Here is a 22,707-nt window from a genome sequence, read left to right on the forward strand (position 1 = left end):
CTCAAGCCCCAATGGTCGCGATGGTCTCCACCATCGCGAACATCAACCTGGTCACTCGCTAAAGCTGTGGGTGGTCACCCACAGCTTAGCAAGCGGCCAGGAGGCCGCATTTTAAATGTGAAGTGGCCGCCCTCATTCAGAGCGAGCGCTCGCATTTTGCTAGCAGCTCTGAATGAGGTCCTCTGTCTAATATAAGCTACAATCTTTTCTGTCTGGCTTAATTGGAAAGATCTATTCCAGCGGGAGCCGCAGCAATACAGGGCTCCGTAGCAGTGGCAGGACTGCAAAGCCGAGAGGTACGTACCCAGAGCTGTGGATCATTTATTGCTGTACACCGCTGTACTGTCACTCTTTTTGCTGGACCTTTGTATTGTGCTGGAAAACCCGGAATCTCTGGAGTTGCACAGTGGAGAGTACATCTCCTGGGGTCTCCTAATACTGTGACCCATAAGAGTGACCAACGATAAACAGGTGTCTTACATTTGGATACTATAGCAGAAAAGAATTTGTGATTTTATGCTATACTACTGCAGCTAACCAACAAAAATTTGCATAAACATTCCGAAATTGGTGCATGAGAGGTGTTTCTTAAAGTTAATAATTCACATCTTCTAGTAGGAGTGAGATATATATACAAGTGGCCATTGTTTTATATTGTCTCATGCAAAGGGACATATAGGTAGTTTTAAAGTGGATGATCAGTAAAAGTATATTAACGTATTATATGCATTTTTATGTTGTGATTTATTTGTTGTAAGTCTAAATGTATTTTTAGGACAATAATTTATAAAGTCATTTCTATTCAAATACTGGCACCTTACTTATTCTTGCTACCATATCCAATTATAGGTGTAGGAGTAAAAAGATTGTTCATTTGATCTGAAATTCATTTGTAAGGTTAAGAGCGCAAAACTATTGTCTGTAAAAATGTTGCAATTGGCAATGTGTACAACTCTGAATCAGGTCCTATGTAAATCATTTTTCCTGTCTGCACAATGCACAGAAGGTGGGTTCAAATCATGTTTATAAATAATGCTTTAAAAATAAACATTTATTACGGGCACCAGTTCAAAGGTCGACACTAAAATGTCACTGCATAGGTCGACACCAATTGGTTGACAGTCAATAGGTCGACAGGGAAAAAGTCGACAGGTGCAAAAGGTTGACACACAAAATGTTGGCATGTGTTTAGGTCGACATGTACAAAATGTCGACGTATGAATGGTCAACACAAAAATGGTCAACACATTAAATTTTTTTAGGTCTAGGGTTAGAGTTAGAAACTAATCGGAGGGTTAGCGGTAGGCGCTAGGAGGGTCTGTTAGGGTAAGGCACTTATCCCAATGGATAGGATTAGACGCTAGGAGGGACGGTTATTGTTAGGCACCAAGGGGAGGGTTAGGTTTAGGGTTAGGGTGAAGATTAGGGTTAGAATAAAAAAACATGTGTCGACATATTGACGGACATGAGCAGTGTCGATCTATACACAACCCATTATTACAAGTAAAACTAAGACAATAAAATATGACACTGAGTATATTTTATATTAGCACTTAATATAGCAATCTGTGTGCAAAATGGAGTTGAGTGCAATTCTGCATCAATCCCCAGAGTACTCGGTAATTAACTTGCAAGGTAATACGACTGAGAAGTTTAAAGAATAGTAGTATATATAAGTCATAACTATTGATCTTTGGAGATGAATTGTAGAGATCAATGGTCATGATTAATTTATACTTCATGTGTTTCTCTAACTGTTGTAGAACTATAAGTCCCCGAATGCTGACTAGCAAGATATACTTGTTCCTCTTGTCTCAGATATGCTCTTTTTCCACTGGACTGTGGGCCTGATTCAGCAAGGAATGCATGGATGCAGACGCACGCACCCGGCCACTGCGAGAATATGCTAATGAATGCATACGCACGGCAATCGCTGCAGAATAAGCAGATGCCCAGCACTACATAATACCACCCACTTCCCTTTACTTGCGTCCTTTATACCTGGCAAGACAGCGGAAACATCGGACCCATACGCACGATAGTGGTTGACCTGACCCTACCGCAGACATAGTGAGACTTCCTGTGTGCAACTAGACCTCAGCCTGTGTCCGCCACCTCATGGACTTAATTATGCAAGCCCCTGAAACGCCATCCAAATGCACAGGCACTCCTGCGTTTGCCCGACCACACCCCCGTCACCACCCACAATGCCACTTCCTGTCAATCACTTGTCCCTGGGGCTGCGGACTCCCTGTGTATGCATACTCCATCGCACTGGCCGGTTTGCGCATGCGCACTGCGATGCATATGCATGTGCAAAGCAATACCACTGACCGATTGCGTGCGTCTGCATCCGTGCGTTCCGTGCTGAATCAGACCCTGAGTGAGGAGGTTAGAGAGAGTAGTTTGGAAGCACAAGAATGTCACTACAAATAGGAATGTTGATATCACCCATGAATGTGGGGATGTTAGCATTGTAAATGTCAACCAAATTACTACATCCCTTCACGGCCATCAATCAGTCTTGCATTAGGCTGACTGCACTAGATAAATCAAAGCAATTTGCACTTTGTTGGTAAATCATTTTCAAGTTTTCTTGACACTTTGATGAAAATACCCTTTTTGGGAAGAATTTACGAAGCGTTGAGTTGTAAACCCTGGCGCTTCTAACCGTGTTTATACCCGATATTTAAGAGGGCAATGCTTTTACTAGCAAGACATGGCTGGTAAAAGCATTGCCCTTTAAAATTTTGGGCATAAACATCATCAGAAGCACCAGGTTTTACAAATCGATGCTTCGTAAATAAATCTCAAATTGTTATTTTGAAAGTGATTTACCAACAAAGTGCATTTGGCAGAATGTATCAGGCATTGTACAGTATATTGCATGCGATATATCTAGCCAGTGGGCACTGATCACATGCATAGAGTGTTATTTACACTATTTGCATGAATAATTGTGAATACAAATACAAAGAACGGCTCTTCCGATAACAGCTGTACTTTGCATTGTGAGGGTTTCTTGGTTTATGACCCGGGAATCCTACTGCTCAGGCATCGCTATAGGCCTGCTTGCTATTTTTGTATGAGTGCAAACAGGTAGAAAGTAATGAGGAACACAGTATGAAATATATTACATGTCATTAGGTGTCTAAGGGGTAATTTACTAAAGTGAGAGTTTTAAGAAATTAGTTTTAGAAGAGATGTTGCCCATAGCAGCAACCAATCAGATTCTAGCTAATATCTTCTAGAAGGTGCTAGTTAAATGTTAAGTAGAATCTGAATTGTTGCTATGGGCAACATCTCTTCTAAAACTCACTTCTAAAAACTCTCACTTTAGTAAATTTATCACTAGGTGTTCAGGGTCAGTTACTGCATATACTCGAGTATAAGTCGACCCAATATATAAGCCGAGGTACCTAATTTTACCACAAAAAACTGGGAAAACTTATTGACTCGAGTATAAGCCTAGGGTGGGAAATGCAGCAGCTACTGGTAGTAATCCCTCCCCTGGTACTGCCCCCAGTAGTAATATTCCCCGTCTGGTAGTGCCCCCAGTAGTAGTCCCCCTCTGGTAGTGCCCCCAGTAGTAATACCCCCCTGGTAGTGCCCCCAGTAGCAATATCACCACCTGGTAGTGTCCCCAGTATTAATCCCCCACTGGTACTGCCCCAGTAGTAATCTCCCCCCCCTGGTACTGCCCCCAGTAGTAATATTCCCCCCCTGGTAGTGCCCCCAGTAATAATACCCCCCTGATAGTGCCCCGAGTAGTAATACCCCCCCTGGTAGTGCCCCCAGTAGCAATATCCCCCCTGGTAGTGCCCCCAGTATTAATCCCCCCCTGGTAGTGCCCCCAGTAATAATCCCCTCCTGGTACTGCCCCCAGTAGTAGCCCCCCCAGTAGAAAGAGATGTAATTTAAAAAAAAACACTTACCTGAAACCCCGCTCCTGATCCCGACGCTGCTACTGGCTCCACCGGCCGCTTTGCATTATGGGAGAGACGTCGTCATGACGATGTCTCTCCCATTACCCACTGCAGGAGCCGGAAGATGGCTCCCGCAGTGGGAGCAGCAGCAGCCGATGAGAGTCTGACAGACTCTCATTGGCTGCTGATTACAATAAACACACCGCTGCCGGCTCCGGCGGCTGTGTGTTTGGCAGTGTGTAGTGCTGACCGAACTCCGTCCGGTCAGCGCTACACACGCGGTGCAGCTGTGTCACAGAGACACAGTCTGCACTGCGGCCCGCATGGTACGTTACTCAGCTGCGTACCATGCAGGCATGACTCGAGTAAAAGCCGTGGGGGGGCTTTTTCAGCACAAAAAATGTGCTGAAAAACTCGGCTTATACTCGAGTATATACGGTAATAGTACTAGGTGTGGCAGAGGTTGTGAGGTATTTCAATACAGACATTCCTAGTGGTCAATTTATACTCCGCTGTCTTATAAAGGACATAGGTCTGCCCAGTTATGTGAGAAAGATGAGAAGGTTTCAGGCTCAATAAGAAACCGAAAATTTGGGACGTTCTTATGGGCATATCTACAATGAGTGCAGGGTGTATGGTGCACATAGAAGGGGCATTGAGAGCCACGCTGGGCATGGGGAAAAGGGTCATGGCCTAATCACGGGAGGCATGGCCACGCCCCCTTAGGACAAAATTGTAAAAAAATTTGCAGCGAAGCTGTGTGCTGGGGAGGGGGGCGCTGTGTGCCCCTCAGCCTGGTGCAAAGCCAAGGGGGGTCGTGATCAGTGTGATCGCACCCCCCAGAGGAATAGGAGACTGCTGTGGCTGCTGCTCAGCAGCCACGAGCAGTCTCCCACTGCAGCCCAGCACGCAGCTGCTGTGAGATGAGAGAGAGGGAGGCCCCTCCAGGCCTCTCTAGCAAATCCGGGCAGGGGTAATTAGTACCCCTCTCTTGGTGCTCTGCACTTGGGCCCACACTGCACACCTTCCACCCATTCACGATACTTATCTCTGGGATGACATGAATATTGCCACCATGCCCCCTGCACTTACCATTGGACCTCCCCTCTGGTCCCAAAAGCCAACAAGTACATACAGCATGGCTGGTCTCTATGGTGCTATTGGGGGTAGAAGTAATCTTATATACTGTATGGAACAATACATGTTCCATCCATGTTATTCTTAAATGTAATGCATAGTTACAATACTGGTGCCATTATGGGGCCAGTGCTAGTAGACCTGTGGCACTGAAATGTTAGGATTTCTCATTGTCATACACTTAATATGTTTAATAATGGTTTTAATATAACAATTATTTGTTAATGCTCAGCATCTTACACAGCAGTGTTTAAAGTTGCTGTGCTTACTGGGTGTTAAAAATGAAACTTTGCTGGCTACAATGGGTCGTGAGTGTAAATGTATGGCAGAAGTAATAATGTTTTAATTTGAAATTGATATACTAAAGTGTGGATTTGATGAATCTTAGAAAAATAAAGAAATAAATTGGTTCTCTAACTGAGACATATTGCCTGTAGAGTGATAATTTGAGCCACAATACATTTTTGGAGAACAATCTGAGTCGATTAAGAGTTTAATATTACCTAGCAAACAGCTGTTGGCATGCTGCAGAATACCAATATATTGTATCCCTCTGATCAAATAGAGAGCTTAATTTGGAAGGCGAGAAATGACTATCATTGTAGATGTTTATTGTCGTGTCACAAGTCTTTCTAAAATGGAGCAAATTGGACAAGTAAAAGACCACAGAATGTAATGATATTTCTCCTAAGTGAAGGCACAAATATACTACTTAGAATGTGAAATGTATAAGTCAGTAAGCTAATCAATAAACAACTTCAACCATCTTCTTCAAGTAACAATAATAAGAAAACAAACACCAAGGGCTTTCTATGAAGCTTATATAACAAATATCAAGAGCATTACATGCATATGAGAGGAAAGACACAACTATAAATACTTACTAATTATATATTTTTAATTCATATTCTTTCAATATGTATTAAATGAATAATGCTTTTGGATAACTAATTTCATAAAGTCCATTTAATTAACATATTTTCTATTTCCTTAGGATATAAAGAGGTATCTACTTTTAGCTGGCCCAAAACCATAGATTAGATTTCACAGAACCTCATGTATGTGGAATTCATAATGTTGCAAAATAAATAAATACATAATAAAAAAATTAACCAGAAATAATGAATTATGTATTGTTAATATCCATTTTGACATATTTACTTTGCATCTTTTTCAAGCATTTATAATGCTGTTATCATAGCAAATAACATACAGCAATGGGCAATATTTTATACCCAGCAGGACCCAACAAGCAACAATATTATCCAACACATGGTTACTTCAGAGCCCAGTAAATTAGTTCCATTGCAAATTATACTTTCACGGTCTAACACATTATACCTGTACTGCTTAATGTGTACCTCCACACAGGCTCAGACTGCCAAGTGGTAAATAACTGACACATTGCCACTGTAGTCACATCTGGCTGACTTTATTAAATCTGGTGGGGACTAAGTTCATGCATCGGGGTAGTAGAGACTTAGGGGCATATTTACTAAGGTTTTTATATAGATTGCAACCTCCTATTCAAAAACAGAAGAAATAGAAAGATCTCATCCAGCAAGTGTACATAGGGAACCGTATATTATAATTATATGCACAATAAGAAAACATATCTTTATTACTTATTTCTTATATTTGTATGGTGTTTTTTTTTTTTACAAAATTCTTAATAAAACAACATAGAGTAGTGTATCCACCGTAATTGTTCATATTTTCCTTATTTCCCTGTAGTGGGAATGGGCAGAGAAAATACCCAGTCAGAGGCTGCTGCTTTATCCTTCCCATCCACTCTCACAGTCTAATCTCACTATTGCTGGCCATACACGCTACAATTATCGGGACGATCCGCCCGATATCGGCGGATCACCGCGATAATTGTAGCGTGTGGGGGGGCGACCGAGGGTTAAATATTGCTCGGTCGGGCATGCTGGATTGTCCAGCATCCCCGTCCGATGCGATATTTCTAGGTAAACTGTCGGCCGCATCGGGCAGTGTATGCCCAGCGCAGCCGACAGACAGACATTTCCTGTGTTCCTTCCTACGGAAGGAACAGGGAAGTGTCTCCTCCCCCGGGGGCGGAGCGCGGATGTCTGCCGAATACACTGTGAGAGAAATCTCACGGTGTATGCCGGCGACATCTGCAGCTAGCAGCCGGCCAGATAAAATGTCTGTCGGTCTGACAGACATTTTATCTGGTAGTGTATGCCCAGCATTAGTTACGTTTCTATTTTCAACTTTGTATCCATTCATTTAGCGCCTAGTAGCAATTGTTATTGTAATCTGCAAACGTGATTATATTAGTTTTGTGACTGTTGTGATGTTTGCTGATTAGTTTTGATTTCTTTGAAGTCAATGTATCTTATTGTTATATTTGCAGTAGCTGTTTAAAATATATATATTCCATTATTCAATTATTATTCTGTTTTGTTATAAGCACGGGATTATCTTTATAGACGTGTTTATTCAGCAGTTACAGTCCATTAATATTTATGTTGTTTTTCTATTTTAAGTATTTGGACCATTTCCACAAAACTCTGTATTCCTTCTTTAGCAGGATGAGGAAACAACAAATACTAAAAATAGTAAAATCGTTTGCACTGGTGCCTAGGTGCATGCAGTTGCTTGTAAGTCTTCAAGTGCTAGCATGTAAGAACAGTCATGGAGTGTAGGTGCATGCTGGCACTTGTAGTGCAACAAGAGTGTGCAGTACTAGTGTCATCATGCAATAGTTTTAGATATGTACCCACTGGCAAGGGCTCAGGCCTACTTAGATTTGGGTGGGTACTCTCTAGGCATGACTTGCAGTATGAGAACTTGTGTTATTCATTCATGCACTTTGATGTGCAGTTAGACCTTTAGTAAATCACATAGTTTACACACCACACACGAAAGTCTGCAGTTTGTCAAACCATACAGTACTTTAGTAAATGTGCCCCAGAGAACAGTCTGTGGTACTTTTTATATTATCTCTCTTCTAGACTGACTTCTCTTCCTCAGCCCATAAGTAGATATCCTCCAACTTGTTTCGTAATTGTTCTCAAACTTTTATTCAAGTTGGTTCATAGGTTAAAAAAAATCATAAGAAATACTAAAAATGGGAGTGAAATTCAAGCTCCGCTCACAGGTTCAAACTGGTTTAAACTTTAAACATGTTTCAGCTGCTTCTGACATCTTTGAGCATAATGTATTGTATAATTTATTTTGTTGGTCTATGAAATGCAGTCAATTAAACTTGAACAGGTTACATTTTATAGTTTAGTTAAATATTTTCAAGCTGCAGATACGAGCCATGAATGGATCCATAAACCATGTATGTGAGCTTCAAACTGAATCGAATCAAATTTGAAAAAAATCACAATCATGTGGAAAACAAATTTGATGCCCTCAATCTGTCCAAGGTTGATGAAATTTAGAACTGGTGTAAATGATGTAAGCATATCTAGCTATTATGCATGATTTACTTAGGATAAGCAAACACATGGAAGTGATAATGAGCTATGCAGGCTGACTTCAGCTCTTAGCATACAATCTCTGAGAAACACGGGTAAAAGACTTGCCACCTTATTGCTAGTATCAATAACTTATATACTAATTGGGGTCATAATAGACCAGATCTAGTGCAGAGTATTGTGCCCTGCTGCTTAGGAACTTGTGCTACATGAAGAATGGCATCTTCCCGCCATGCACACTCCAGAACCTGGCTCTCTGCAGTCTGCACATCTATACAAAAATTCAACCAGTTTTCTCAGGAGACAGGCAGCACGCACCCGGCATAGCTAGAAAATGATTCTAAAATAAATTAGCTTATTTTAAATAAAAGTCATTAGATTTCATAGAAAAAATGTTTTGAGGTTTTTTTTAAGTAGTGAAATAATTACTGTACAAGTCAATTAGCTATTGAATTTGGGAAAAAGACGAGCGCTGGTGTGTGTGTTATTTGTGCTGCAACAAAACCTTTGTAACTTTGTAACTGCACATCCCCCGAACTGACAATACCCAACCACCTCCGATTCCCGATACACCGTGGAATCCAGAGGTAGGAGCCGGTGGCGGCAGGGAGGAACAACCGTTGACGCTACAAGAAGACCGGAGGGAAGCAACAGGGACAGTATATGGTGAGCAGGCTCATCAGCCAAAACCACCTCTTCCTGCATCCACATGACAATCATATTTACAGGCTAAGGACCTCATTCAGAGCCGGACGCTATTTGCGCTCGCTCGTTCAGAAAAAAGGGGGGGCTATTCAAATGAACCGTTCGCTCTTTGCGGTCTGTTCACGCCTCTAGGTCTGAACGAGCGAACAAAACTTGCGGTCGTTTTTTTGGAAAACTACGCCCCCTGGCCGCTCGCATCCTACGTCATGTCCACTATTTATTAGATTAATCGAGTACATCGACCAGCGTATGAACTGCTCGCTATTCTTGTGGTTGGATTTTCCTACCACAATCTTGCGAGCAGTTCTGACTATAAAATAACCCAGTGACGTGGTCTATGACGCTGCTGTATTAATTATGCACACCAATAAAACGCCCGTTTTGACCTTTAAGCACGCCTGCGTTCGGATCTCCACTCCCCGTTTTCAAGCACCTTCCCCTGTTACCACCCACATACGCCTCCTCCTGTCACTCAAAATAGCAGGCATTCACTATTTAGCGAACAAACGATTTTTGGCCGCACAGACTGGTTGGCGCATGTGTATTACGATCCGTACGCATGCGCAGTTGGGCAAACATTGCTCGGAACGAACGAGCGGCCGCTTACGAGCGGCTCTGAATCAGGCCCTAAATCTATACCTACTTAATCAGAAAAGAGCTATAACATAGTTATCTTTATTCTTATTTTTATCGATGTATATTAAGGTTACAATGGTTTTGCTGCGGCAAACATAACACACACATCAGCGCTTGTCTTTTTCACAATACACTAATACCTCTTTTCCACCAAAAACCCGGGTCCGACCTGGGTTTTCAGACATGGTTCCAACCCAGGTCAGACACCGTTTACACATAACCATCGATCTGGGTTATTCTCATGTCAGCCCTGTTCACACTGAACCTGGATCTGCCCTGCTAAAAATGGTGGGAGGTGACTGCTCCACAACCACCAATCAGTTCATTTTAGGCATGACCCAGGTCGGATAACCTGGGTTGCACCGTTTACACAGCACCATTACACAGGTCAATCCTGGGTCCAACCCTAGTAGCTACCTGGTTGGATTGCCGGGTCACTTGACCCGGGTTATTTTTCAGGGACCCTTTTACACTGAGCTGCAACCCGGGTAGACCCAGCATAAACCCAGGTTTTTGCTGTGGTGTTAAAGGGGTATTACTAATTTCCTGACTTGAGTTGCTCCATTCATAATCAGCTCAGATCTGCAGTACAACTAGCATTATACAGTAGCTATGGAATCTGTGTACTTTCACTTGGTGGATTCTTTTGGCTACAGTGGTTACATTGTTTTACTAGAAGAGATCAGTTATTAGTAGGGGTGAGCGGGTTTGGATTTCTGAAATCCGAACCCCCCCGAGCCCCCCCGATCCGAGTCCGATCCGAGTCAGGCTCGACTTTTCCCGCCTGACTCGGATCTGACATCGAGGCAAAACGTCATCATCCCGCCTTCCGAGTCTCGCGGGTTTTGGATCCTATATAAGGTACCCGCGTCGGCGCCATTTTCTCACTCGGCTGTGGACAGTGAAGAGGGAGGGTGGGAGTTAGTGCTGTGTAGTGTAGTGTAGTGTAGTGCTGCTGTTGTCCACTACTTCAAAGTCCATAGGGGCTGGCTGTGTTGTGCTGTGCTGCTGTTGTTAATAGGGGCTGTGTCCACTACTTCAAAGTCCATAGGGGCTGGCTGGACTGTGTTGTGCAGTCAGTTCTCCATAGGGGCTGTGTCCACTCCAAAGTCCTGTGCAGTGTCCCAGTCCTAAAGGGGTGCTGTAGTGTTGTCCAGGGGGTGCTCTGTCCATCAGGGGTGCTCCCCCCAAGTGCTAAAAAAATAATATATTTTCTGTGTTTGTGAATTGTGTGCGCAGTAGCCGCACGTGCATCAACAAAGTAGTGCCAAGCGTGCGCCTGTGTCATAAGTAAAGGGCCGGCTGGCTTGACCGTTAAAGGGTGCTGTAACCCCCGAAAGTACACTCCAGTCCAAACCAAAAAAAAATTATTTTCTGTGTTTGTGAATTGTGTGCGCAGTAGCCGCACGTGCATCAACAAAGTAGTGCCAAGCGTGCGCCTGTGTCATAAGTAAAGGGCCGGCTGGCTTGACCGTTAAAGGGTGCTGTAACCCCCGAAAGTACACTCCAGTCCAAACCAAAAAAAAAATTATTTTCTGTGTTTGTGAATTGTGTGCGCAGTAGCCGCACGTGCATCAACAAAGTAGTGCCAAGCGTGCGCCTGTGTCATAAGTAAAGGGCCGGCTGGCTTGACCGTTAAGGGTGCTGTAACCCCCGAAAGTACACTCCAGTCCAAACCTAAAAAAAAATTATTTTCTGTGTTTGTGAATTGTGTGCGCAGTAGCCGCACGTGCATCAACAAAGTAGTGCCAAGCGTGCGCCTGTGTCATAAGTAAAGGGCCGGCTGGCTTGACCGTTAAAGGGTGCTGTAACCCCCAAAGTACACTCCAGTCCAAACCAAATAAAAAAATTATTTTCTGTGTTTGTGAATTGTGTGCGCAGTAGCCGCACGTGCATCAACAAAGTAGTGCCAAGCGTGCGCCTGTGTCATAAGTAAAGGGCCGGCTGGCTTGACCGTTAAAGGGTGCTGTAACCCCCAAAGTACACTCCAGTCCAAACCAAATAAAAAAATATTTTCTGTGTTTGTGAATTGTGTGCGCAGTAGCCGCACATGCATCAACAAAGTAGTGCCAAGCGTGCGCCTGTGTCCTAAGTAAAGGGCCGGCTGGCTTGACCGTTAAAGGGTGCTGTAACCCCCAAAGTACACTCCAGTCCAAACCAAATAAAAAAATATTTTCTGTGTTTGTGAATTGTGTGCGCAGTAGCCGCACATGCATCAACAAAGTAGTGCCAAGCGTGCGCCTGTGTCCTAAGTAAAGGGCCGGCTGGCTTGACCGTTAAAGGGTGCTGTAACCCCCAAAGTACACTCCAGTCCAAAGCAAATAAAAAAATATTTTCTGTGTTTGTGAATTGTCTGCGCAGTACCCGCACGTGCATCAACAAAGTAGTGCCAAGCGTGCGCCTGTGTCATAAGTAAAGTGCCGGCTGGCTTGACCGTTAAAGGGTGCTGTAACCCCCAAAGTACACTCCAGCCCAAACCAAACAAAAAAATATTTTCTGTGTTTGTGAATTGTGTGCGCAGTAGCCGCACGTGCATCAACAAAGTAGTGCCAAGCGTGCGCCTGTGTCATAAGTAAAGGGCCAACTGGCTTGACCGTTAAAGGGTGCTGTAACCCCCAAAGTACACTCCAAACCAAATAAAAAAATATTTTCTGTGTTTGTGAATTGTGTGCGCAGTAACCGCACGTGCATCAACAAAGTAGTGCCAAGCGTGCGCCTGTGTCATAAGTAAAGGGCCGGCTGGCTTGACCGTTAAAGGGTGCTGTAACCCCCAAAGTACACTCCAGTCCAAACCAAATAAAAAAATATTTTCTGTGTTTGTGAATTGTGTGTGTAGTAGCCGCACGTGCATCAACAAAGTAGTGCCAAGCGTGCGCCTGTGTCATAAGTAAAGGGCCGGCTGGCTTGACCGTTAAAGGGTGCTGTAACCCCCAAAGTACACTCCAAACCAAATAAAAAAATATTTTCTGTGTTTGTGAATTGTGTGCGCAGTAGCCGCACGTGCATCAACAAAGTAGTGCCAAGCGTGCACCTGTGTCATAAGTAAAGGGCCGGCTGGCTTGACCGTTGAAGGGTGCTGTAACCCCCAAAGTACACTCCAAACCAAATAAAAAAATATTTTCTGTGTTTGTGAATTGTGTGCACTGTGGCTGCACGTGCATCAACAAAGGAGCAGCGCCAAGCGTGCGCCTGTATCCCATAAGTAAAGAGCCGGCTGGCTCATTTCTTAAAGGGTGGTGTAACCCACAAAGTGCACTACTCTCCAGCAAAAATAAAAAAAATATTTTCTGTGTTTGTGTGCGCCTTAGCCGCACGTATATATCAATATAACATAAATGGAGGACCAAACTTTCTCCGATAAAAATAAAATAGGGAAAGATCAAGAACCACTTCCTCCTAGTGCTGTTGCTGCTGCTGGGAGTTGTTCATCATCCCAGAGAGGAAGTAGGAACACCACTACTTTTACTAAACAATTGACCCTCCAACAGTCCCTAGCGATGAGGATGAAGTACGACAGCAGTCATCCTGAAGCAAAACGTATAACTGAGGCCTTGACTGCTATGTTGGTGTTAGACGTGCGTCCGGTATCCACCATTAGTGCAGTGGGATTTAGACAATTGATGGAGGTAGTGTGTCCCCGGTTCCAAATCCCGTCTAGATTCCACCTGCATCCTCAAAGCAGCAGCGACAAGCGTGCGTCTGTCTGTTAAAGGGTGGTGTAACCCTCAAAGTGCGCTCCACAAACAATAAAAATATTCTTCTTTTTTTTTCTGTCTTTGTGAATTGTGTGGGCTGTAGCCGCACTTGCATCCTCAAAGCAGCAGCGACAAGCGTGCGTCTGTCTGTTAAAGGGTGGTGTAACCCTCAAAGTGCGCTCCACAAACAATAAAAATATTCTTCTTTTTTTTTCTGTCTTTGTGAATTGTGTGGGCTGTAGCCGCACTTGCATCCTCAAAGCAGCAGCGACAAGCGTGCGTCTGTCTGTTAAAGGGTGGTGTAACCCTCAAAGTGCGCTCCACAAACAATAAAAATATTCTTCTTTTTTTTTCTGTCTTTGTGAATTGTGTGGGCTGTAGCCGCACTTGCATCCTCAAAGCAGCAGCGACAAGCGTGCGTCTGTCTGTTAAAGGGTGGTGTAACCCTCAAAGTGCGCTCCACAAACAATAAAAAAATTATTTTTTTTCTGTCTTTGTGAAATGTGTGGGCTGTAGCCGCACCTGCATCCTTAAAGCAGCAGCGACAAGCGTGCGTCTGTCTGTTAAAGGATTACATCGGTGACAGCATCCAAGTAGGCATGTCAGACAGTCCGTACCTGTACAAACTGGCTCTATTTTACCTGAGTTGCCCCCCCTCCAGTGTGTACTCCGAAAGAGTGTTTAGTGCAGCCGGGAACCTTGTCAGCGAAAGGCGTAGGAGGTTGCTTCCACAAAATGTGGAGAAGATGATGTTCATAAAATGAATTATCAACTCTTCCAGGGAGACCAGCCTCCAGAACGTACAGAGGGACCTGTGGTTGTGGATTCCAGTGGGGACGAATTAATACTCTGTGAGGATGAGGATGTACATAACACTGAAGAGGGTGAGGAATCGGTGGATGAGGAGGATGAGGACGACATCTTGCCTCCGTAGAGCCAGTTTGTGCAGGGACAGATTAATTGCCAGCTTGTTTTGTGGGGGCCCAAACGAACCAATCATTTCAGCCACAGTCGTGTGGCAGACCCTGGCGCTGAAATGTTTGGTTTGTTAAAGTGTGCATGTCCTGTTTATACAACATAAGGGTGGGTGGGAGGGCCCAAGGACAATTCCATCTTGCACCTCTTTTTTTTCTTTGAATTATGCACTGTTTGGGGCCTAGTTTTTCAAACTGCCATCCTGTCTGCCACTGCAGTGTCACTCCTAGATGGACCATGTGTTTGTGCCGCCCACTCGTATCTCTTAGCATAGTCATCCAGCTACCTCGGTGCAACCTTTTGGATATAAAAACACTATTGTGAGGTGTGAGGTGTTCAGAATAGACTGGAAATTAGTGAAAATTAAGGTTATTGAGGTTAATAATAGCATAGGAGCAGAAAAACACACAAATTCTGTGATTTTAGCTGTTTTTATGCTTTTTTTAAAAAAAATACAGATCCAAAACACAAAACCCAGAACCCAAAACACGGAAGGGTGGTTTTGGCAAAACCAATCCAGATCCAAAACACGAAGAAAGATCCAGATCCAAAACCAAAACACAAAACACGAAAAGTGGCCGGTGCACACCCCTAGTTATTAGTAGAGATGAAAGATTCAAGCTTGTTTATCCATCAAAGCATCAAGAGGCAATTAAAAAAAACTAAATTATTTTTTCTTAGCTTATTATGTAAGCGCTATAAATTCATAGAGCAAAACAAGACTATCTAGTAAAAGTATGATCTGTCAAACTCTCTTGGTAATTTATCACCCGCTCTGTCATAATGAGCACTGATTTATCACATTAGTTATTATATGTGATGCTGATTACCTTCCCTGACACCTGCACACTGTTTTCCTGCAGGTTCATGATGGCTTCAGAAATCTTCATATCGATAGGATCCATAACTGACTTGATATTGAATGGGCCCTCCAATCTGTCAGCAACTAGAAGCATAGCATCTGTCAAAGCAAAAAACAATCACAACAAGTTAAAGAAAGGTCAGCAGCACCAAATGCCTGCATTAAAAGGTCACATTACGCACAGAGCTCATTTTCTGAGTCATGAATTAATCGCTTCTTGACAACAAATAGATGTGTGCACAATATTGCAAATACACCTGACACATCATCACACACTATTCAAAGACAGGTGCAATGAAGGGAGATTTATTTTGTTATTAAAATGATGAATGCTTTAAAATACATAGCTGTCAACTTCCTTTGCCACCTGCATTTTCATTAGAAAATCAATTAAAGCCAGTCAAATAATTGGGGCTATCCGCATAATTCCATTCATTTTGTTCCCATCTGCAATGCATCATATATACCAAACAAATATCAGGATGCAAATTAAAAGGCCAGAAGTATATACACTCACAGAGGTTTTCTTTGAACAGGAAAATGACCTTCAAAAACTTTCATTTTCTGATAATTATCATGTAGTAAATATATATTTTTTAAACTGAGCAGTGTACAGTAGCCATTACATACTATGGATGCAGACTGCAAATAGGTGTCCTATCTATCTATCTATCTATCTATCTATCTATTGCAGGGGTTCCCAACCACGGTCCTCAAGGCACACTAACAGTCCAGGTTTTAGGGATAGCCATATTAGAGCACAAGTGACTAAATTAGCACCTCAGTTATTTTGATTTAACCATCTGTGCACAATCGTGGATTTCACTAAAACCCGGACTGTTAGTGTGCCTTGAGTGCCGAGGCTGGGAATCACTGATCTATTGTGATGTTGTGGGGTAATTAGCTGGGTAGATGGGTGTCATGGTGCAGTGATTAGAGTCCACACATTGCATTCCAATAAATAATAAATGAAAATGGTGCTTTACTTCCATCATGAAAATCAGGAAAAAAATGAACAGAAAATAATAAACAACCTAGCCCTCACTCAGAGAACTAACTCACTTCTTGAGCCCTCTCTATAAAAGCAGCTAATCTGCATGAAAGTCTCTCACAGTCTTCGAGATTGGTGGTCCTTCCTGCCACATACAGTTTATGCATGCTTATTATTGATGCAATGTTTGCATTCTTTACCTGTGTTGTTTGCATAAAGAAATTAATAAACACTGGTTTGCGATATAGTAAGTGTTCTAAATGAAATACATATTGGAATGAAAAAAAAAAAGGTCTCCCTATTTCTACAGGTGTTTGAATTAAACTACCCCCAGTGTAATTTTTTTTTTTTTAAATGCACCCGATGTGGGGGATTGGATATGACCCTTATGGGCTGTCTTCATTGTAATAGTGGGGGATTGGACAAGATCCTTATGGGCTTCTGCCACTCCAAAAGTGGGGGAATAGACATGATCTTTATAGACTGTTATCACTGTAATAGTAGGAGATTGGACATGACCCTATGGGCTGTCATTGCTCTAAACATTATAACAAGAATGAGATGTCATTGAGTGACTCATTTGGTGGAGTGCAACAATGGCATCAGTTAATTCATTATAAGTAGGATAATTTGCATATATGTCATTGATTTTACCCAGAATGCATCTTGTTTGTTATAGAGACTCTTTTTCCTGTGTTCTTTTCATGAAGAAATTAGTAAACGGTGGGGAAAAGGGTATGATCCATATGGGCCACCCTTGCTTCAAGTTCTCGCCTTCTGGGGAGAGCTGAGGAAAACCTTGACCAATGTAGGGGTTAATAATGTATGTATCTATATAAAATGTATATAGTTCTTTAATAGATTTTTCTTTATTGGGGTGGCGGGCGCTGTTTTTAAATTTGCCCGGGGCTCCAAAAACCTTAGGTTATGCCACTGGTTACCAGGTACAGCACCGACATGTAAGCACATGGCTAAACATTTTGTCAGTGTTTCAGGGCCTTCCTTGATCTCAGATGCTCAGGGTACCCATGACCACCAGTGAACTACCCAATCAATGAGACAAAGTAGCCAACAATTTCAGACAGAGAGGTTATCCCATGAGATTATTGTATTACAGCAACAGAAAATGGTTTAAAATATCCATAGTGAACAACTATTGACACCCCAGCCAAAGACCCTGCCAAAGTAATGCCCTGGACAAGTGTGTGCAATTTAGCGAATTATGTGGTACAACGGGCAACTAGACCCCTGTAGCCAAATATAATTAGTGACAAAGGGGGATATGTTATAAGCATTGGAGAGAGAAAAAGTACCAACCACTCAGCTCCTAACTGTCATGTTACAGGCTGTGTTTGAAAAATGACAGTTAGGAGCTGATTGGTGGGTACTTTATCTCCGTTCACTTTATCTCTCTACAAGGCTTAATACATAGACCCCAAAGTTTTGCCAAGCTTTATAAAAAAGAGACCTACAGAATGTTATTAATTGTTATTTTAACGCATACGCATGGCATCATTTCAGCTTCTGCCATTGAATAATTAAGCCTATGCTGTACTGGTTACAAATGGTGGTGACAATAGTGTAACTGTAAACTCAATATAAATGCATCACACTATTTATTGTTACAGAAAGACAAACTCAGTTACCCAATTTTCTAATCTGCACTGTAAAGTATGAGTTTTACTATGGGGAAAATGTTACTATATTAAATAGGGTCACAAAATATCCATTTAATCAGCTTATATGCGATCAGTAAGATAAAAAGAGCAGACATTTCTTCATGTTGTACTGAAGTAATTCATTTTTATTGCAGTTAATGTAAAATGGGCCCATAATCTCAAATGAACATCTGGAATAGATTGCCAAAATTGATGCTATGCAGCTAAGGGAACATTATTATAAAAGAAAAATACAGTTATAAATCACAGAGTCAACCTCTGTTGTAGTGAGACAGGGAAAAAATGATATGTGACTATTGTTGCAGAAAATAGTTCCATAAATTTAAATATGCTTCAGTTTCCTAAAATTGTATAATTTTTTTAACTGGCAATGTTAGAATAAAAATACATTGTGCACTGTATATGATTAGCTACAGGGTGGGACGATGCGGTACATGGTTCATTACCGCGGTATGTACCTAGAATATCGCAAAGGACAGCTCTCTCGATAAGAGCTATCCTTTGCGATGGCTCCGGACAGAGGGAGAAGAATAGGCATATGCAGAAGGACGCTGGCTGCGGGCAGGGGGGTGATGGGAGGGATCCGATTGGATCCCTCCCAAGGGGGAGCATTCCGATAAGAAGCCCATAGGCTTCTATTGGGTAAAACCACCTGAAGGTGGCATTATCCACCGGGACAAAGCACCAGAATGCAATGCACTCCGGTGATTTGTACATATGGGAAATGCGGTAATCCCCCCGAAAACTGCATTTTGGGGGGTTTTACCGCATTTTCACTGTTAATACATCCTGTCCACAGTAAGAACTAGTCTATACTTTTTTTTTTGTCAAATCTATTTTATTGACGTATTTTTCATTACATACAAAAACATACACATATAATGTACGACATATCTAGTGTATATAATATGATATAACCAAACCTTTACAGGCAACTTAACATGTTTAATCTCCTTAGAACCTGGAGACCACAAAATCAGTGAAAAGAATATGTACCCCTGAGTAAGATAAAGGGAAATACATGAGACAGGACAAAAACGTGACACAAGAGGAAGGTGGGAGGGACATGGGAATATTCATCAGACAAATGCTTGGCGAGATATTGACAAACAAATATGCTTAATATTTTTCGGGAACATGTCTATTCTTTTAAATGTGAATATTATTGTATTGAGGAATAGAGTATAAATTATAAATTTGCCCCTATGAACTCGTGACAGTATCTAATAGATAAATAAACACCTTATAACATCAATTCTGCAAGTATTATGACCATATTCAGTTATTTGATAGCAATAAACTTCTATGCAAAAACCAGTCTGTGGAATTAAATATTTTAAAGATATGCTCTTGCGTCTTTTGAGTCAGAGTGTCGATGTATAAACCCCATTTCTTATAAAATTTGATTACTCCATTTTCAATATCTGGAATGGCGGATCTTCTGTCAAAATATAGTAATTGAAGAACCTTCTGTTTCACTTCGTTTAGGGTGGGGGAAGAGGGGGATATCCAGTGGATGAGTATTATTTTCTTTGCTACAGTTACAAAGATTGTTAGAAGTGGAATCAGAGTTTTCTTTCTAGGTCCTAAGTCCCAATTCTTAAAATTGGCGCAGAGGCATGCTAACCAATCTAAATGTAGGTGCAAAGAAAAGCAGGAATTTAAACTAGTAAGCACTTTAATCCAAAATCTTCGAATTTTATAGCAGTCCCAGAAGCAGTGAAGAAACCGTGCATTATTCATGCGGCATTTTACACATTGTCCTGTTTCCAGAGCGACCATGTGCTTTCGCTGAGCGGGAGCTATATAAGCTTTGAATATAACCCTTATATGTACTTCTTGAAGGTAAGAAGATTGTAATATTCGCAGTGTGTTATCGTAATGTAGAAATAAATCTTCAGATATAAGTGCGGATGGGGTTTCTTGACTCCAAGAAAGTGTCATCTGGTCCCATTGGGTTATATATGATAAATTTACTAAAGTGGAGTATAACATTTTCGTCTTATAAGGGATTAATAGGATATGTTTTAGTAAGGAGGATATAGGGTCTAGTCGCATGAAAGAAGATATTGTTTTAGGAAGCGTTTGAATGTAATGTCTCAATTGCAGGTACATAAAGAATTCTTGGGTAGGAATATGGTATGTAGATTGCAAATTAGCAAATGTCATCACATTGCCTCCTGGGTCAAAAACTTTGGCTATGCTTTTTAAACCTTTCAAGTGCCAATTTCGAAATTTAGCATTCTGGAGAGACGGAGGGAAGTTGGAGTTTCCAAAAATTGGTATGTGAGGTGAGCTGAAAGGATTTCTGTTAAGTTTTTTATTTATGGATAACCATGCAGAGTATGTGTCTCCAAACATTAGATGATTTAGGATATGGGGCGGGATATCTTCGCGTGGAGTATGGAGAAGAGCCCCAGGAGAAAAAGGTGAAAATAATGCAGAGTCTAATAGAAAGTCAGTATATGAGTTCTGCTCCAATATCCAGTTACTTATATATCTAAAAGAGGTGGATAGTGAGTATGCTGCGAAATCTGGTATTCCTAAACCACCCCTTGATCTGGTCAAAGTCAACTTAGACATAGCTATCCGAGGACGTTTTCCTTGCCACAAGAATCGGGAAATCATCCCTTGAAGTCGTTTCAAGTCTACTTTGGAGAGGGTGATGGGAATCATCTGCATTAGGTAAAATATTTTAGGAAAGATTATACTTTTCACCACTGCCAATCTACCTAAAAGCGACAAAGGGAGACATTTCCAGCTCTCTAATAGAAGCAATATTTTAGAAAGCATTGATGTGTAATTTACGAAATATAACTGAGATAAATAGAAAGGAATATATATCCCTAAATATTTAATCTTTGCGGTGTTAAACCCAAATTGGTTTATGATGGGAATATGTTTCAAATGCGTAATTTGGGATATGGATCCCGTTAGTGGTAAGATTTCTGACTTGTCTACATTTATCTTGTATCCGGATAGGAAGCTAAATGAATGTATTAAGTCAATAATGGCTGGTATTGTGTTAATTGGGTTCGAGACAAATAGTAACATGTCGTCTGCGAATAGTGCGACTTTAAGTATTTTTTTACCTATCTCTAGGCCTTTAATGAAATCATGAGAGCGTATAGCAATCGTGAGAGGTTCTATTGCTATGGCGAAAAGAAGTGGTGACAGTGGACATCCCTGTCTAGTTCCTTTTTGGATAGGAAATGGTAATGATTTATATCCGTTGCATATTATATGAGACTGTGCTCCAGTATACAGAACTTTGATTATATCAATAAAATGTTGTGGGATACCAAATTTATAGAGCGAATTAAGCAAATGGGGCCAGAGTACAAGGTCAAATGCCTTTTCGGCATCAAGTGATATAATGAGGTTTAGGTCTGAAGTTTGGGAGGTTTTTAAATGTTGCATACTTACCAATACACGTCTTATATTTACAACTGAATGGCGACCAAATATGAACTCTGTTTGATCGCTATGTATTATACTGGGTAAATGAGGCTTAAGTCTCTCTGATAGAATTTTTGTTAGTTTTTTATAGTCTAAATTCAAAAGAGATATAGGCCTATATGAGCTAGCTAAGGAAAGATCTCGACCAGATTTGGGTAATACTTTTATGGTAGCCATATTAAAGTAAAGTGGGAGAGTTTTCTTTGTTATAATAGTTATATGCATCAACTAGAGTTTCCCCAATTTTAGGTAAGAGAAGTTTGAAAAAATCACCACTGAAGCCGTCCGGTCCAGGAGATTTGTTAGTTTTAAGACCTTTTATGACAATGTTAACTTCCGTTAGGGTAATTGGCATGTTCAGAGATTGAGCCGTTTCAAGGGGGATTTGAGGATAGACCATATTTTCCCAAATATTAGGGTCAAGTGTAGAGGATATGTAACTATTCTCTGGGTCTAAAGAGGGAGTAGTATGTGAGTAGAGAGTTGCATAAAAGTTTTGCATCATATTAGTAATCTGAGAGTTGGATGAGGTATATGAACCATCTGACATTTTTAGAGGTTTAACTAGCATAGGAGGTTGTGTACCTTTTAATAAATTGGTCAAGTCGGCCTGTTTTATTACCAAATTTATGATATTTATGATTCACAAAGAATAGAAATCTATTTCCCATTGTTTGCAAAAATTCATCGAACTTATTTTTTTCAATGTGATATGTGTGTTTATTTGTCTGAGTAGGAGATATTTTAAACTTTTGGAACGCATCCGAGAGGGATGATTGCATTTTAATATATGTAGAAGTGTATTTCTTGTGTACAGAAGAGACGTAAGAGATTATAGCTCCTCTAATTACTGATTTGGCAGCTTGCCAAAAAAGAGGGGGATCCGAGGTGGCGTATGTAAGATTGTTAAGCTTGAATTCTTCCCAAACCGTTTCCAATCTGGATTTAAATTTAGTGGAGTGAGCTAAATGTGAGGGAAATTTCCATGTGGAAACAGATCCTTTCTCTACCGCGATATTGACTGTTGACCAAACCAAGGCGTGATCTGACACAGCAATTGGTTAAATTTCTATAATTGACACTCTAGGAAAAAGGGACTCAGATAAGAATATGTAGTCTATCCGGGAAAAGGTATTATAAGTCGCAGAGTGGCATGTGAACTCCTTATCTATGGGGTGCAGTGCTCTCCA

General features: G+C 41.5%; 1 protein-coding gene across 3 annotated transcripts in view; it reads right to left on the reverse strand.

Moving 5' to 3' along the window:
- GPC6 (glypican 6) overlaps positions 1–22,707 on the reverse strand; it is a 754,231-nt gene that overhangs the window by 104,886 nt on the left and 626,638 nt on the right. For all 3 annotated transcript variants that reach the window (XM_088457100.1, XM_088457092.1, XM_088457109.1), the window contains exon 5: positions 15,357–15,487. In XM_088457100.1, coding sequence (XP_088313226.1) covers positions 15,357–15,487 — 131 coding nt within the window. The remainder of the gene's footprint in view (positions 1–15,356; positions 15,488–22,707) is intronic.

The sequence above is a fragment of the Taudactylus pleione genome, unplaced genomic scaffold (assembly GCF_031769625.1).
Source record: "Taudactylus pleione unplaced genomic scaffold, aTauple2 ptg000041l, whole genome shotgun sequence".
In the NCBI taxonomy this organism is placed as follows: Eukaryota; Metazoa; Chordata; class Amphibia; order Anura; family Myobatrachidae; genus Taudactylus; species Taudactylus pleione.